This window comes from Narcine bancroftii, chromosome 5, assembly GCF_036971445.1.
Source record: "Narcine bancroftii isolate sNarBan1 chromosome 5, sNarBan1.hap1, whole genome shotgun sequence".
Lineage (NCBI taxonomy): Eukaryota > Metazoa > Chordata > Chondrichthyes > Torpediniformes > Narcinidae > Narcine > Narcine bancroftii.
Genome location: NC_091473.1, coordinates 38,424,540 through 38,442,374, shown reverse-complemented (window position 1 = coordinate 38,442,374; position 17,835 = coordinate 38,424,540). Strand labels below are relative to the sequence as shown.

General features: G+C 38.0%; 1 protein-coding gene across 1 annotated transcript in view; it reads left to right on the top strand.

The window, feature by feature from the left end:
• The window catches only part of synpra (synaptoporin a), a 316,240-nt gene that overhangs the window by 257,441 nt on the left and 40,964 nt on the right, over nucleotides 1-17,835 (top strand). Inside the window, exon 4 of the mRNA XM_069937154.1 lies at nucleotides 6,187-6,385. Coding sequence (XP_069793255.1) covers nucleotides 6,187-6,385 — 199 coding nt within the window. The remainder of the gene's footprint in view (nucleotides 1-6,186; nucleotides 6,386-17,835) is intronic.

The following is a 17,835-nucleotide window of genomic DNA, read 5'->3' as shown; positions in this document are numbered from 1 at the left end:
AGATGATGTATAATTTGAGGGATAAATATCATTTTTTTGTAAAAGTATGGAGCCCATATTTAAAAAACTCTTGGTATTAGGATTTAATCTCCTGGTCCGTTCCGGTGGATGTCTCAGTCTCTGCAGCTAAAAAGTTGATTATTTGGCCTTAGTGATGATTTCCTTTCTACTTTCTTTGTATGTGGGAAGGGGAGGAGGGAGGGTGTTAGTGGGGCGGATGAGGGAGGTTAGGGGGGCTTTTATTCAATTTTATAATGTTTGTATCAATATGTTATAATTAATGTTATATGATTTAAAATTATAAATAAAATATTAAAAAAGAATGAACTGAATTATTTATTGTCACATGTACTGACATAAATGTTCATTTGCATTCTAAATTATAATAGTTATAACTAGTTTCAGTAAGTTATAATTCTCAGTTAAAACAGTTGAGTTAACTCCTTTTTTATATAACCTGTAATGTTCAGAGTTAAGAGTCATACAGCACAGAACTGGGCACTTCAGCCCACCATATCAATACTACTTGTTTGCTTCTGCATATTATTCCCATTTTCATGTAGTCAGTAGGAGAAAAGTACAGAAGAAACCAACTAAACTTGATTCCTTCAAAGGGAAAGGGGGGGGTCATAAACATTGAGCAGTGTCCCAAGGGGCCATATAGCCAATAAAAATGGTTGACAATGGCTGGCTTTGACCGCGTTCCTCATTGTCTGCAATGCTGCCAGTTTTTGTATCCATGTTGTGTTGCATTAAGGGCCAAGAGATCAAAGATAAGAATGCTTTAAACAACAAGGTCCTGTCCCGGTGCTGCAGATATAGATCTATTATTTACATGAAAGATTGAGGATCACTCCCAGCATAATTTGAACAAATTTCCAGGCAGTGTCCAGAAAGAGAATTGCTTTGTGAATGATGTCATGTAATACATGACAGACACACAAATTGCTTCAACCATTCCAAGATGAACTCCTCTCAGAATCATCCTTGCAAATTTTAAGGTAAGATGAAAATGGTTATTATTGCATTTCATACCGGATAAAGTCAATTATTATTTGTTTAATGGTGAAAAAACAGAACATATGCAATTAAAATTCTACAGGTTGTAGTCTTCTCTACATTGTTGACTAGAAGAGCCATTCTTATTCAAGTGGAAAGACTCTAGACCCTCCAACAGTGGTTCTCTCATTTTCAGTCTTGTCTAAGCTTAGAAAAAAATAGGTATCATGCATTTAATTCATCGGTGAAATTTGAAGATACGTGGCAACCTTTTATGTCTTATTTTCATACGATGTTAATGTTTCAATCGTGATTAGTTGCATTTACTCTTCCAGATGAGATGTAGCCTTACCTTTGATTTTTGATTTATAGTAGGGACCAAAAACTGCAAAATATATGTAACCCTCTGGATAAGCTGCTCAGCTCTTCTTGTTAGTTTTTTGCTTTTTTTTAAATTAGAGTAGGACAGGTGGGGTTTTTATATAATACTTTGGATGTTTTTTTTAAATTTCACCATTCCAGTGGAGGGGTGGGGGGGGCGGCCAAGTTTATACTGCTTGAAGTTTTATCTCAATGTATAAACATATGTGATATTGTATTTTCAGTTTTGTTCTCTTCATTATATTATATTTCCTACAAAAAACAATAAAAATATTTTTTAAATTGTTTTGCACAAGTGAGAGTTATATGAGAGTTTAGTGTGAGTAGTTCCTTTGGTCATTCAACATTCTCACTGCCCATGGGAAGAAGCTGTTCCTCAACCTCCTGGTGCTGGATCTGATATTCCTGTATCTCTTCCCCAATGGGAGCAGCTAAAAGATGCTGTGTGCAGAGTGGAAGGGGTCCTCAATGATTTTGTGCACCCTCTCAGTCAATGATCTCGGTGGATCACATCGATTGGTGGGGAGGGAGACTCCCCTGATCTTCTCTGCGACTCTTATGGTCCTGTGGATTGTCCTCTGATTCATTTCTCTGCAGCAACCATTCCGCACTGTGATGGCTGGCCAAGACACTCTAGACAGTGCTCCTGCAGAAGGTTGACGTAATGATGGCCGGTAGCCTTGCTCAATCTTCTCAGGTAGTGCAGTCACTATTGCACCTTCCTAACAAGTGAGGAGATGTTGAATGTCCATGATAGATAACTAGTTAAGTGAACTCCAAGGAACTTGGTGCTCTTCACTCTCTCATCTGTGCAGTGGAGGGTGGTCATTCCTTGTCCTCCTGAAATTCACGATCATCTCCTTCAACTTGTCCACGTTGAAACTCAGGTTGTTACTTTTGCACCATATCACGAGATCGTTGTTGCTGGTGAGGCCAACTACTCTTGTGTCATCTTGATGACACTGTTGGAGCTGAATCTGGCGATGCAATCATGGGTCGATAGTGTAAACAGGAGTAGGATGAGCACACAGCCTCAGGTGTGCCAGTTCTCACATGACAGTGACAGTGTTCTGCTACCAACTGGACAGACTGTGTTCTTTCTGTAAGGAAGTCCAGGATCCAGTTACAGATATGTGTGTTGAGTCCCAGGGAGGACTGTTCCTCCACCAGTCTCTGGGAAAAGAACATATTAAACCCTAAGCTGAAGTCAATGAACAGAAGCCTGGCTTATGACGCATCATTCTCCAGATAGGGCAGAATTGAGTGAAGCGGCAAGGCGACAGCATTGATTGTGGAATGGTTTTGTCGATGGGTGAATTGAAATGGGTCCAGCGTCTCTGGGAGGGGTGCTTTGATGAGCTCCATCAAAGCATTTCATAATGGTAGTTTCCACAGATTGATCACTTTTCCCAAAGATTGGTTTTGAATTCCATCTTAAAATGCCAGATAATCTTCTGCTTCTGCTTGAGATGCATTACCGTGTGAACTAGATCTACATGAACCAATCAAAATTATAGACCTTCATGTATTCATGACACCAATAACATTTTGCTATCAAAGAAACATCTTTAGAATTATTTTCTTGAGGCTTGATTCTTGGACCTGTTTGGATTTAAGTCACATTGATAGTGTTTTTTTATGCATTTGAGATTAAGTGCAGGGGTCCACTTGGATTTTGGCTGCTGGCAATGAAATCTATGGAATAAATTTTGAAGTAAAATGCGGTGCCTGCTACAATGTGGTATGTTCAACACGACTGTCCGTTTATTAATTTTCAGGCAGCAATCATTTATTTTCACTAAAATGTAATGTCTTAGATTCTGTCATCACAAATGAATACTATTATCTTGAGGGAATAACAGGTGCCCCAAGTGTTCTGACTCTATGTTTCAATAATTTGTATCTTTGGTCAAAAAAATATTACTTTTATGGCAGTTATCTGTAAATGTCTATGATCAGCAATTTTGAATGGTGAAAATAGTTGGGAATTTCCTGGAATGCATAAATTTTCTCAGTGTTAAGCTCTATGTATCAAAAAGGAGACAAAAAGCCAATAATTTATGTTGCTGTTTTATCCTTATATGAATTATTATAAATAATAGAATTAAAATGTGTTGAATATATGAAAATGGTTCTAAACAATGAGAAATAAAAGATGGGAAAATATTGGATATAGCCTCAAACAATTACATTTTTCCACTTGAGAATAATGTCATCTCTGCAAGAATATCTATTGGGGAACCAGGTAATAAATAGGTAAATGTGTGTTTTGTTAAACAATAGAACCAGGAGTAACGTTTCATTTTATTGTGGAGGAGATAATTTGGCAGATTACATTGTTAAGTAATTATGAATCCATCTAATTTTCACTTTTTTAGCTGGTTGCAATTGGACAGCTTCAGTTGATGGCGAGCAGGCTGATCCATCTTGTAACAAAGTTAAAATGTTTGAGATCTACAAGAGGAACTGACAAATCCTTTTCTCTCAGCTTTCAGTAAAATTAGAGTCATGATTCTGTGTGTTTTTTAATTATTTTCAGCAAATATCTTTACTTGCAATGTAAAATACACCCTTGACAGATATGATAACCAAATAAGACTGATCTATCCTTTATAGACATAGCATGATGGATTTCAATATCTATGTTAATAATCACACCTGACAACTTCCATTTCAGCTATTTCACATAATCACTGTCCAAGGACATAGAAAAACCAAATTGGAAAAAGAAAGTTAATAAAAACTAATCAACATTCTCTCAATTGTTCTAAATTGTTCAAAGATGTCAGTGCTAAAACAACATTTTTTATAACTCAGCGTCAATTTCAAGTCTTTTTTTCTGTGGGAGCATTTTAAATTGCTGCCTTTCTATTAAAACCTCACAAAATACAGACATCAACAACCTCCAAACAGACTATCTTCTATGACTGGGCATGGATAAAATTTACAAAGGCTGTGAATGTGTATTTTTACAAACAAAATGCATTATTTTAATAGATTTCCAAGTACTGCACCAGATAATTGTTGAAAAGATGAAATGTTTGGTGAATGCCACTGTTATTACTTGCCTCTTAACCACCCATGCCTGAACGTCATTCAGGTTGAAAAGATAAAAATAAAAGATAAAAATATGATGGAAAATCTTTTCCATTTTACTTACATTGTGGGTTTGAGTTACAGATTCATTACAAAAAAAAAATGAGGGATGCCTTTGCATTATGGGGTGGGGGTCCTAGAAAACAGTTGGTATTTCTTTTTTTCTGCAATGTGAAGCCATGTCATCTGTTCATCAGTCAAGAAACACATCTTGAAAAAAATTATGTTGATTTATTAACTTTTTACACATAAATTCCATGAGAACAAATTTTATTCCCGATCTCAAGTTTTTGGGTAGTGATTTGTGAATTCTGCAGGAGGGAACTTCTGTTACTCTTATGACTGCAACACAGGGGTCACCTGTGTTGGCAAAGTCTATATTTTTAAATAAATTTTGGCAACTATATTAATTGAGCACTTAATTTTAGGCTGTTTGCAAGTACTAGACTTTTTATCACATGTAAATTCCTTTCAGTAGTGATTTCCTTCAAAGCTACAGGCTATTGAATTCTGCTCTGAAGCATAAGCAAGATGAGTCATGACAACTTCCCTCCAACTCTTGGGCTCATTTTGAGGCAAGCCTATTGGCCATTGACAGGAAGGATCGAAAACACAAATCCTGGATGAATTTTTTTTAAATCAACTGTTTGGAATTTTACTACAGTACTTTCAATTTACATTTAAATTTAGACCCAGACTTAAAAGAATAATTTAATAATTATCAACGATTAGCACTGAAGTATTTTGGGAATGAAGATGCTGAGACAAATAGCTCAAGTTCAAGTTTATTGTTGCATTATACCTGATACAGTGAGAAGGGTTCTTGCAAGAGGCATCTTCAACATACACATAGTCAATCAAGGTGAAGGGCCAAGAGCACAATTACAGTATACGATTACAGTGAAAAGATCACATATGAAGTGCAAGAGAGAGCATTTTTGTGGAGAGCCTGATGGCTGCAAGGGTAAAAAAAATATTTTTTAGCTTCTTGGTGCAAAATTTCACGCTATTTAATCTTCTTCCTGATTGGAGGAGGGAGAAGAGGGATGCCTTTCCTAGACAGTTGGAGGTATAGATGGAGGGGAGGGAGCTTTGCATGATTTTTTTTAAGCTGCATTCGCTATTTTCTGCAGCTTTTTCTAATCTTGGGCAGAGCAGTAACCATACCATGCTCTGATGCATCCAGCTGGTATGTTAATGTTGGTGAACCTGTAGAAGATGTTGAGGGACTATTTGTAATATTAAGACACTTGCTGGCAACAAGATAATTATGTGATTTTCTCATCAGTTATGTCCAAAATATGTGCTGCTAACCAGTAACTGAAATTTATTTTGTGAACACAATTTGCATTTAACTGTCCTCCGCTCATTTTATTTTGCTGGAGAATTTTATGTTACTTGTGTCAGGAGATGCTACTGCAGGTAAATATAGGTTCAGTATGCCACTATATGTAGACCTTCTTCACAAATTGTTTCAATGGACTTTGCTGTAAAGTTCCATAAATCCAGCCATAACTACAGCCCGATATCAAAGCTAATAGATGCACAAGTGGATGCCTAGTGCTGTAGCCAAAATAAGAATGTGGAATTTGGTTACATCTCCTGTGACAACTTTAACATATTTGAGTAAAGAAATACTTAACAAGAAAGCTGTCCATGCTCAGAAAAATATTGATGCTAATTCGGTTGAATTATTACATGTACTTCCAGGTTACACCAAGTGTACTTTGATGCACCCACCTGTGAAGAAAAGAAGCAGGAGAGGCTTTTTCTGATAGGCGACTATTCTTCGTCTGCTGAGTTCTTCGTCACTATTGCTGTCTTTGCTTTTCTTTACTCACTGGCAGCGACAGTGGTGTATATTTTCTTTCAAAATAAATATCGTGAAAACAACAGAGGCCCTCTGATTGTAAGTAGTATTTCTCTTTACTGTGAAATGCCTCCATGCCTGTTTCAAGCATTGCGCTGGTGTGTATATCCAGCCTATGTCAATATTTTAGCAATCACTGACACTTCATGATGAATAAATGGTAATTGGTCATCAATGCATTCTTCATTCCCTAAATTAAGGATAATCCGTGAGTATTTGGGAATGTAATTAAAATTTTACTATGTGAATTAATTAATGTGAAAATGTTAAAATATTTTATTTGTATCCCTTTTTGAAAGAAAACCCAACAGGTGATTTTAAGCTTTGACTTTTCCCTAATGATGGTAGGGGATGGAAATATCTCCCTTTTTTCCTCTCATTGTGGACTGGTGTGGAAATAGTTGGGTGTCCACATAAAATACCACGAAACAGTTACTTTATTCTGTAACATTGTTAAATGCAAAGTGCAAGATCCTGTTTCTTATGAATGAATTTGCAAAAAAATGGCAAATGTAGTTTAATATGGGAAATTGTGAGGTCATGAAGATTATCAGAAGGAATTCAAAGACAGAATATTATCCAAAAGGAGAGAAAAAGCAAATGAGTACAGAGGAATTTCAGTGTTCTTGATCATGAATGACAAAAGGTTAATAGGAAGGTAGGTACAGCCAGTAAGTAAGGAGGCCTTAGCCTGTATTGCATTGAAGTTGGGGTTTATTTATCAAGACGTATTGTTACAATTGTACAGGGCCTGTGAGGCCACACTGTGTACTGTTTTGGTTCTGATACCTAAGAAAGGACATAGGAAATTGGGCAGTACAAAAGAAATTCACCAGCCTAATTCATGGGATGAGAGGATTGTCTTATCATGAGCTGTTGAAGAAGTTGGATGTATATACTTTGGTGTTCAGAAGAATAAAGGTTGATTCTACTGAAATATATAAAATGCCATTTCCATGCACATGTGGTGATGTCCTTCATAGATACAAGAATACAGATGTGCATGAAAATTCATCTCTAAGAGGGCAGTGAATCTCTGGAATGCTTAACACAAAGAGGAGGTATTTAAAGTGGGGATAAATACAGTGCCCTCCATAATGTTTAGGACAAAGACACCTTTTTCCTTCATTTGCCGTGTGCTCCAGTTTTAAATTTGCAATCAAACAATTCAAGAGATTAAAGTGCACTTTCAAGATTTTTTTTATTCAAGATTATTTGTATACACGTTGGTTTGAAATTACAACAATTTTCATACATAGTTTCCCCCATTTCAAGGCATCATTATGTTTGGGGCATAGAAAACAGGTGTAGGATTAGGCCATTTGGCCCTTCAAGTCTACACCACCATTCATTTTGATCATGGGTGATCATCTACTCAATACCCAGTACATGCCTTCTCCCTATACCCCCGATCCCCTGAGCCACAAAGGCCAAACCTAACTCCCTCTTAAATATAGATAAGGAACCGGCTTCAACTACTTCCTGTGGCAAAGAATTCCAGATTCATCACTCTCTGAGAGAAGAAGTTTTTCTCACTCCGTCCTAAAAGACATTCCCCTTATCATTAAACTGTTACCCCTGGTTCTGGTCTTGCCCAATGACGGGGACAGCCTTCCAGCATCTAGCCTGACCAGTCCCTTAAGAATTTTATACATTTCTATAAGATCCCCCCACAATCTTCTAGATTTCAGCAAGTATAAGCCTATTTGATCCAGCCTTTCTTCATATGTAAGTCCTGCCATCCGTGGTATCAATCTAGTGAATCTTCTCTGTACTCACTCCATGGCAAGGATATTTTTCCTCAGATAAGGAGACCAAAACTGTACACAATACTCGAGGTGTGGTCTCACGAGGGCCCTGTACAGCTGCAGTAGAACCTCTCTGCCTGTGTACTCTAATCCTCTTGCTATGAATGCCAAGATATCATTTGCTTTCCTCACTGCCTGCTGTACCTGCATGCCCACTTTCAATGACTGGTGCACAGTGACACCCAGGTCTCATTGCATCTCTCCTTTTCCTAATCGGACACCATTTAGGTAATAATCTTCTCTCCTGTTCTTGCCTCCAAAGTGGATAACCTCACATTTATCCATATTATATTGCATCTGCCATTCCTTGGTCCACTCACCTAACTTGTCCAAGTCATCCTGCATCCTCTACACAGCTAACCCTGCCACCCAGCTTCATGTCATCTGCAAACTTGGAGATGCTGCTCTCTCTTCCCTCATCCAAGTCATTGATATATATTGTAAGTAACTGGGGTCCGAGCATTGAGCCTTGTGGTCTCACCAGTCACTGCCTGCCATTCTGAAAAGAACCTGTTTATTCCTACTCTTTGCTTCCTGTCTGTCAACCAATTCTCTATCTACCTCAATACCATATCTCCTATACCATGTGCTTTAAGTTTATATACTAATCTCTTTGTGGGGCCTTATCAAAAGTTTTCTGAAAGACCAGATATACTACATCCACTGTTTCTCCCTTATCCACTCTACTAGTTACATCCTCAAAAAATTCTTTAAGATTCATCAGACATGATTTTCCCTTCATAAAACCATAATGATTCTGTCTGATGATGTCACCACTTTCCAAATGTGCTGCAATCGCATCTTTAATAACTGACCCTCCCATTTTCCCCACTACTGATGTCAGGCTAACTGGTCAATAATTTCCCATTTTCTCTCTCCCGCCCTTCTTAAAAAGTGGAGTTATGTTAGCCACCCTTCAATCATCAGGAACTAATTCAGAATCTAGAGTTTTGAAAAATTATCACTAACGCATTTATTAATTCTTGGGCTACTTCCTTAAGCACTCTGGGATGCAGACTATCCGGCCATGTGGATTTATCTGCCTTTAATCCCTTCAATTTACCAAACACAACCTCTCAACTTGCATTTATTTCCTTTAGTTCTTCCCTCACATTAGATCCTCAGTCCCCTACTAATTCCTGAAGATTATTTGTTTTCCTTATAGGTTTGCCATATCCTTGTTCCCCATGATCAATTCACAGGTTTCTGACAGTAATGTCAGTAATCTTAACTAATCTTTTACTCTTTACATATCTATAAAAGCTTTTACAGTAATTTTTTATGTTCCCTGCCAGGATTCGCTCATAATCATTTTTACCTTTCCTAATTAATCCCCTCTGTTGAACTCTGAATTTCTACCAGTGCTCAGGAATATTGTTTTGTCTCATTATTTTATATGCTGCTTCTTCGGATTCGATCCTCTCCCTGATTTCCCTTGTTAGCCATGGATGCACTTCCTTCCTTGATTTATTCTTTTTCCAAACTGGGATGTACAATTGTTGTATTTAATTCAAGCTATCTTTAAATGATTGCCATTGCATTTCCACTGTTAGTCCTTTAAGTTTTATTTGCCAATCTAGCTTAGCCAATTCACATATCATCAAAGTTACCCTTCTTTAAGTTCAGAACCTTTGTATTTGAAATAACTCTGTCACTCTCCATCTTAATGAAGAATTTCACCATATTGTGGTCACTCTTGCCCAAGGGGCTTCATACAACAAGATTGCTAATTAACCCTTCCTTAGTACTGGCTTAGAAAACAATCCTGTGTACATTCTAAGAAATCCTCTTCCTCATTACCCTTTCCATTTGGTTCACCAAGTCTACATGTAGATTAAAGTCACCTATTACAACTGCTGTACCTTTGTTGCATGCAGTTCGATTTTCCAGTTTAATGCCATCCCTAACCTCACAACTCTCACCAGCGTTTTTTGCATCGGGCTTCACGGGTATTTGTGAGTTCTCAAATATGTTAATTGCTTCATTGGTGCAGGTATAAGAGAACTAAGCTTGCTTCTAAGCTTTTGATCACCTTTGTAATCTGTAGTTGCTATTTTTTAATGTGAGGCCCAGAGTTGTGCCACTCAAAGTCAAAGAAACCATCCCAAGGCTGAAAACAAGAATAAAAGAGTAAGAGAGATTGGCCAAAGCTTAGGATTATAAAAATCAACAGTTTGGCACATCAGTAAGATGTGGTGAGATCAGTGATCACAAAGGGACGGTATTTCAAGGAAGACCTCCATGTTAATGACAGATGAATTCTCATCATAATGAAGAAAAATCCCCAAACAGCTGTCTGATAGATCAGAAACATTCTTCAGGAGACAGATTTGGATATGTCAATGACTAATGTCCTTAGAAGACTTCATGAACAAAAATACAGAGGCTACTCTGCAAGATTCAAACCACTAGTTAGCCACATAAGCAGAATGGTCAGATTACAGTTTGACAAGAAGTATTGAAAAGAGCCCGCAGAATTCTGGAAAAAGGTCCTGTGGACAGGTGAGACCAAGATTAACCTGTATCAGAGTGATGGCAAGAGCAAAGTGTGGAGGCGTAACGAAACTGCCCAAGATCCAAAACTTACAACTTCATCGATGAAACATGGTGGTGGGGATGTTATGGCCTGGGTATGTATGGCTGCCACAGGTACTGGTGCACTCATCTTCATTGATGATGCTACTGCTGTTGAAGGTATCAAAATTAATTCTGAGGTGTATAGAAGTCTTATCTGCTCAAGTTCGAGCAAATGCCTCCAATCTCATTTGATAGTGCTTCGTCCTAAAGTAAGATCCCAAGCATAATGTTAAAGCAACAAGACCTTTTCAAAGCTAAAATCTGGAAAATTCTTGAAAGACCAAGTCAGTTACCCGGTCTAAATCCAAATGTGCATGCCTTCCTTATGGTAAAGAGAAAACTTTAAAGCCCCAAAACAAGCAGGAGCTGAAGATGACTGCAGAAGAGGCCTAGCAGAGCATTACCAGGGAAGATACTCAGCATCTAGTGATGTCTATCAATCAGAGATTTCAAGATTCATTGCATGCAAGGGATATGCAACCTGGTACTAAGCATGAACACTTTAATGTACATGCCATTGCTATGTCCCAAATATTATGGTGCCCTGAAATGAGGGGATAGCGAAAAGTGCTGTAATTTCTACATGGTCAAACCAAAATTTAGTAACATCTGGAATGTGCACTATAATCATGTGAATTATTTGATTACAAATTCAAAACTGTGGAGCACAGAGAAGGGCACTGTACATTCTTAAAAGACTAGAGAACGAGGTGATATGGGGGACTAGCAAAGAAGCAGAGATGAGGGCTGATTCAGAACAACTATGGTCACATTGAATAGTGAGGAAGGCCAAGTAGCCTACCTTTTCCTCTTGTGTTCTTGAGTCCAACTTTCATGATTATATTTAATGTAGTTCTGGTGAATACTACACTGTCCTACAGATGAACACAATGTACTACTGCATGTCTGAGCCTCCTCAAGCAAGCAAGCAAGCAATTCAGCTGCAGTAGGTTTGTTCTGGTCCTTCAGGGTTCTGCACTTTCCAAGTCCAAAACAAGGGGTGTGTTCACCTTCAACCAACAGGGTCTCTTTGTGGTTTTGACCAGGTGCTGGCTTGACTTTCACATCACCATTCAATTATAATTGATAATTATTGGTGTTGTCATTAACCTGCAGGATAGGATTAAATACAGTTAAGTTTTGTTCCCACAAACTTGATGTTGTTCCATTTCTGGCCCAGGGAGTTGTCACCTCAAGGTAATGTCTTCACCTATTATCAGTGGTTTGAACTGGACACTCAATGTCTCTGAAGGGACTCTTTCGCTTTTCTTTCTCCTATTGTTATGGGCACAGTTCATGGTGATTCCGTTTGCCTTACAGCAAAGACTGAAGTATATTATGAATATTACATTTTTAATGTATTATCATTTGATAATAAAATGGAATCTTTGAAATTTTAATCCTTTATTGGTGGTCTAAAGGGTAGCTAAATGAGATCCTGATATTTCAAGAAACTGTGTGAGGAAACTCAGACCACGAAGGCACTTGACCTATAGTGTGTTTTGGAAAGTACATCAGGAGCCTGGTTGGAGGTTTTAGCAGGATTAAGTGGTCAGCTAACCTGAACATGCACAGTTTGGGCCAGCTTGTCCAAACTGGTAGCTTCTTGCCACAAATTATTAATGATTCAGCAAAACTCCTGATTGAGTTGAGAAGAAACAGCAGAAATAGGTTCATCAAGCCCTTCACTCCTGCTCATTTATCAAAACATGGCTGATCTTCTACCTTAGCACCAGCTTCTTGCACAAAAGCTCATATCCCTTTATGACCTTAATATTGTTGTGAGTGAGGAAACAGGTCTGGTAGGCCTCAAAGGCAAGGACTCTGAACAATTTTGATGGAGGAAGTATTTTATTTACAGAAAGCAAGTGTGGGAAATGGTAACTGATGCAGTACACACACACCACAGCAGCTGTGGGAAAGAAATAGCAAACAATTAATAATGACTGTGGGGAAAGTAGTGAGGGAACAAAATATACACACACAATGATCAGGGAAAAAAATCACTATGATGCCCCACCACCCCTTGACTCAATGCAGGCATGGCTCTATACTACAAGGGACACTAATCAAATGCTCTCATCCCTTTTGACAGCACACATCTTACTGACAGTTTCTCCAGTGCCCTTCCACATTTCTAGGCCTAGAGTGAAGTAGGGTGGTCCCAAGCAGGCAAAAAGAGAGAACAAAGAACACATAGCATCTTTATAGTGCTGGAGGGTCCAGCCCAGATCATTTACAGAGAGCCAATGGCTCAATGCCAGGAGAGTGAATCCAATTACAACAGCCAATGGCCCAAAGCCAAATACAGGCAGGCTGGAGAGTGCAGTCCAGGTAAGTTACATGGAAACAGTGAGGTGTGCACCAAAGGGTGGAGCAGAACCAAACCTTGATTGGCAGATAGTGTGTCCTCAAACTAGGTAGCAGGGTAGTGCTGTCACATGACAGCCACAACCCTTCCCAATACAAATATCCAGAAATCTATCCATTTCAATGACTGAACTGCCAGAGCTCTGCAGAGGCAGAAATTCCAAGGATTGATCTCTCATTCCCCTTTTGCTAAAATGCCCATTGAAATTTTAGAGGATCTGCAAGACACATTTAACTCCAAGTCTTCCAACATGACCATTGGTTACTTTTCTAACGTATACCTTGATTTCCATCTTCAAGACAAATTTATTGTCATCTGATTGCACAAGTACAACCCGACAAAACAGTGTTCTCCAGTCCTCAGTGCAAAACATGCAGAAATATAGCCAGTCATAACACATACAGACATGTACATGTACATCAAGTATTCACACACACACACAAATAAATATTGTTTCATTAATATGATTATCTCAAATAGTTAGTGTGAGCATTTCCTTTAGTTATCCAGGATTCTCACTGCCCATCGGAGAAAGCCGTTTCTCAGCCTGGTTGTCTAGCTCTGATGCTCTCCTGAATCTCTTTCCTGACAGGAACAGCTGAAAAATGGTGTGTGCTGGGTTGAAGGGGTCCTCAATGATTTTACACACCCTCTTCAGACAACAATCCCAGTAGATCACATCAATTTAGGTGGGGGGGGGGGGAATAAAAGAGGAGGGAAACTCCAGTGATCCTCTCTGCCACTCTTATGGACCTATGAATTGACCTCTGATCTATTTCTCTGCAGCAACCATACCACATTGTGATGCAACTGGCAGGACATAATCAATAGAGCTCTTGTAGAAGGTTGACATGATGGTGGCTGGTTTCCTTGCTTGCTTTAGTCTTCTCAGGAAGTGCAGCCACTGTTGCACCCTGCTGACAAGTGAAGAGATATTAAAATTGGCAGATTCAGGATTTATTCCACCTGCCAATAGTAGCTTGGGTATGGGATGATCTCAGGCACATGTTATTCCAGGCTACTGCCTATATGCCTGAGACAGATTGTCTCAAAGCTTAGCTGCTGTTTGTGAACACCTGCTGAACACCTTACAACCATGTGGAAGAAATTCACATCGACTCTTCATAGAGTGCTGCACTGTCCTCTTCAAAACTGTGTCACTTAAATTGCACAGAATTAACATATAATTTGATTATATGACAGACATTAAAAATAATTATAGAGAGTAAGCCTACACTTGCTGTCACTGGAAACTCTGAGTGGTATTCTCTCTCCTATCATTTGAGTTAAACTACAGTAAGTGTTGCAATTAACACAAAGATAACGTTTTGGAATGTAAGGGATGCAGTGCTTATTCCCATTACCTGTCAGTTTATAATTATTCACCCATTTTTCAAAATAGTGATATTTTTGCCATTTTCCTACCATGTAAAAACATTAAATTGTAGAGTTTATGCTCATATAGGTATGTTAGCATTAATAGGCAACTGAAGAATTTCAATAACTTGGAAAATAAATTTTGTTTAGGATATTCACACCATGCCAGGAGGAACTAGGTAATGGTAGTTTGCACCCTTTGTTATTATTATTTTGATCTTCATGGGTTTCACATCCATTTCCAAAGTTATTGAATTATTAGGAACAAACTTTCCATAGGCCCATTCTATCATTTAATTCCACTTCACCATCTATCCTTTACCAATCTTTTTCAAATAAAACTGTGACCAAACATATGGGGAAGTGAAGGATTGAGGTCTCACAGTCAGGGGTATAATTCCAGTCTTGTTACATTTCCACTAGGTCAAAAATTGATGCAAACACAACCAGAATTATTTTGACACCAAAAGTGATAACAAGAGAAATGCAGAGGGATCAGGCTGAAAATAGAAAGCCCAGAGGTGAAGTTAAAAGAAGCAAGAAGGGCAAAGTGAGAATATGTGTCTAGATTGGCAGCCATTATAGAAGTGAATGCAGCTACATCAATAGTAAGTGAACAGAAAAAGAATAGATGTAATTGCATAGGAAGAAAAATGTTCCATGCTTGTAACGAGTACTTTGCTCCTGTACTTAACAAGGAAATGATGGTGTAAATGTCTTGGCGAAAAGGGGAGTGTCGGGAAGAGATAGAGGATGAACATTGATAAAGAGGTGGCTCTGAAAAGGCAGTAGAAACGCCGGCTAAGATTGAAAATGATGTTTCTCATTCCAGCCAGATGTATTCTGTATTGCAAATTAGATGGGGTTATTGCAGAAATTGACCATAATCTCCCATTTCATTCTGCATTAAGTACTTGTATTTCACACAAGGAATCAAGTAGCAATGTGAGAAATTGGAGAAGTAAACCATCTGGCCCATCGAGCATGAATTAAAAATGCAAAGGGAAGAGAATTGTTTCATCAAATTTCCTTTCCTGTTGTTTAAAGCCATCTGATGATAATCCTTGAATGCACGTAATCTCTTTCTCCAGAGGTGGTGTGAACATTGTCTGATAAAATTTAAAGCAGAAAAAGACAATCTAGTAAAACTTCATTTTATAACATAACATTAATTTTGCATTTATTTAGCATATAATGATAGAATCAATTTTCATTATTTTTTTATTAAAAATCACATAACTGAAGAAGCCATTCTGTTTTGTACTTTTATGCTCCATAAACCTTAGGCAGTTATGGTTGTCTGAATGTATTTCTGTATTTGCTTCAATGAAGGTGCCAGCTGGTTCATCTTTTCGACTGGTGGGCATATTACTCAGCTTTGTCACTGGGCTGTCCAAAAATGTTATTGAAACAGCAGGGATTATTTGTCATGAAGGATTTGCCATACAATATCTAAAGGGAGAATAAGGAACACGTGGAAGAGTAAAGGTGCCGGCAAGAAGAGAAAGGAAATGGGGGAAGAGGCAGAATAAAAGAAATATGGTGATCATAGAAATTGCATTAGTTGGACAATTAAGTGAGAAAGTGACATAAATAATGAAATTCGGGGAATTGGGAATGAGGAAACAAAAACGCAATAAAAAGTTTTGTGCTGCACTACATCAATAAGTGAATAAATAATTTGTGTTTGTGCCTGAAAAAGAGATCGAAGGCATGCAAATTATTCCCATTCCAAATTAATTTCCCTTGAGCTCCCAACTTGTGGATATCAACATTCAAGCACCAGCAACACAAGATTATATTTAATCTATATTTAGAGTCTCAGGCTCTTCCTAGCTTGATGACAAATGAGCAGCTGGCTAGAAAATTAGGGTGGGAGGGGAGGGGTAGGTCAGTTGTCCAAAACAACAATATCAAATTTTCTATGTACATTTAGTAACATTGACCCAAAAATATTGAATAACAACTCACCTTCTCTTCACAGTCATGCCTGTGGACATTTTATAGAGCCAGGTGTCACGATCATTTGGAGTCTTATATTCAATACACCCTCATTAAGTTGAGTGCAGCACTTACTCAATCCTGCACTTGCATTTTCACCAAGAGTATTGTGTTCACATTTGAAATGGGATTTGAACCTAGATCTTCAGAAACAAGAAAGGTCCCAACTCAGTTATAGATGAATAAAGAAAAATAACTGGTCCATTTCATTGGGTGTGTCTAAAGATTCAACAGTAACATTTATTGGTGTGGGCATTTCCTGATATTGCTTTACATAACATTTAAACAATTGGAATAAATTGTAATGTGAAAATGGGATTTGAAAGAAGCATAACATGATACCTACCAGATCAGTTAGATGGCTGGCTGGTTTCCCCTTCCTTCCATTAAGTGCCAATAACCAATTCTGCCATAATGATTCACTACAATTTTAGGCTGTCGTCTCTCTATTGATTGACCTTTTTTCAATTTTCAAACTAAATACATCCTCTTTCATTATTTTTTGTAGGTCAATATGGCCAATATGTTTGGAATAATGTAATATTCATTGGACATCTTCAGCATCCTCTGACCTCATGTACCAAATACCTATCACAAGAGCACTGAACAAACTTCCTTGAATCTATAAAGCTCTTTTCAAGTCTCTCATTTTCCATACTTTGATCTCCTCATCACTGCCTTAAGTCAATATGCTGCACATTTAGCACATTTTTTAAGCAATCCTTAAACATTCAGCTTTTTACAGTTGCCTAAACATTATACCCAAACTTCTAGCATCTGTGACAAAATTCAAAATAGTAAATTCTAAATTGTCACATTGCTCATGAATATAATAAAATAGCTACTAAGATGCAGGGAGCTGAATGTCTGAGTGATGGATTCCTTCAATATGCCGTAACAGATGCACGACAGGTTGTTATTTAGAAATACCAGGCAACAAATCTGTTACTTCACTCGACCCCTTCTCTGGTTTTCTATTACTCTCTCAAGTCATACAGCCCTTTTTAAAATATTCCCATCATTTAATAGAACTATTAACTAAAGCATTTCATGTGAGCATACAACTTTCTCTAATGAAATGGAGCATATGAGCAATTTTTAAAAAACAAAGTGTAAATGTTTCTACTTGAAGATCCTTCAAAGAGCTGGGGTGGATAAGGGTATTACTTTATTCCGAAGTGGGATAGGCTGGTTCTTTGCCAAGGTGCCAGCAAAATGTTTATCAGGGTGTTGTCTACCTCATTGTTAAGGGACTGACGGGACCTTTGTCAGGGATTCAGACACTTCATCATTAGATCGTGTGTTTTCTTTTAATTCCCTCTCTGTCAGGGAACAGACAGGAATATTGATAGGGG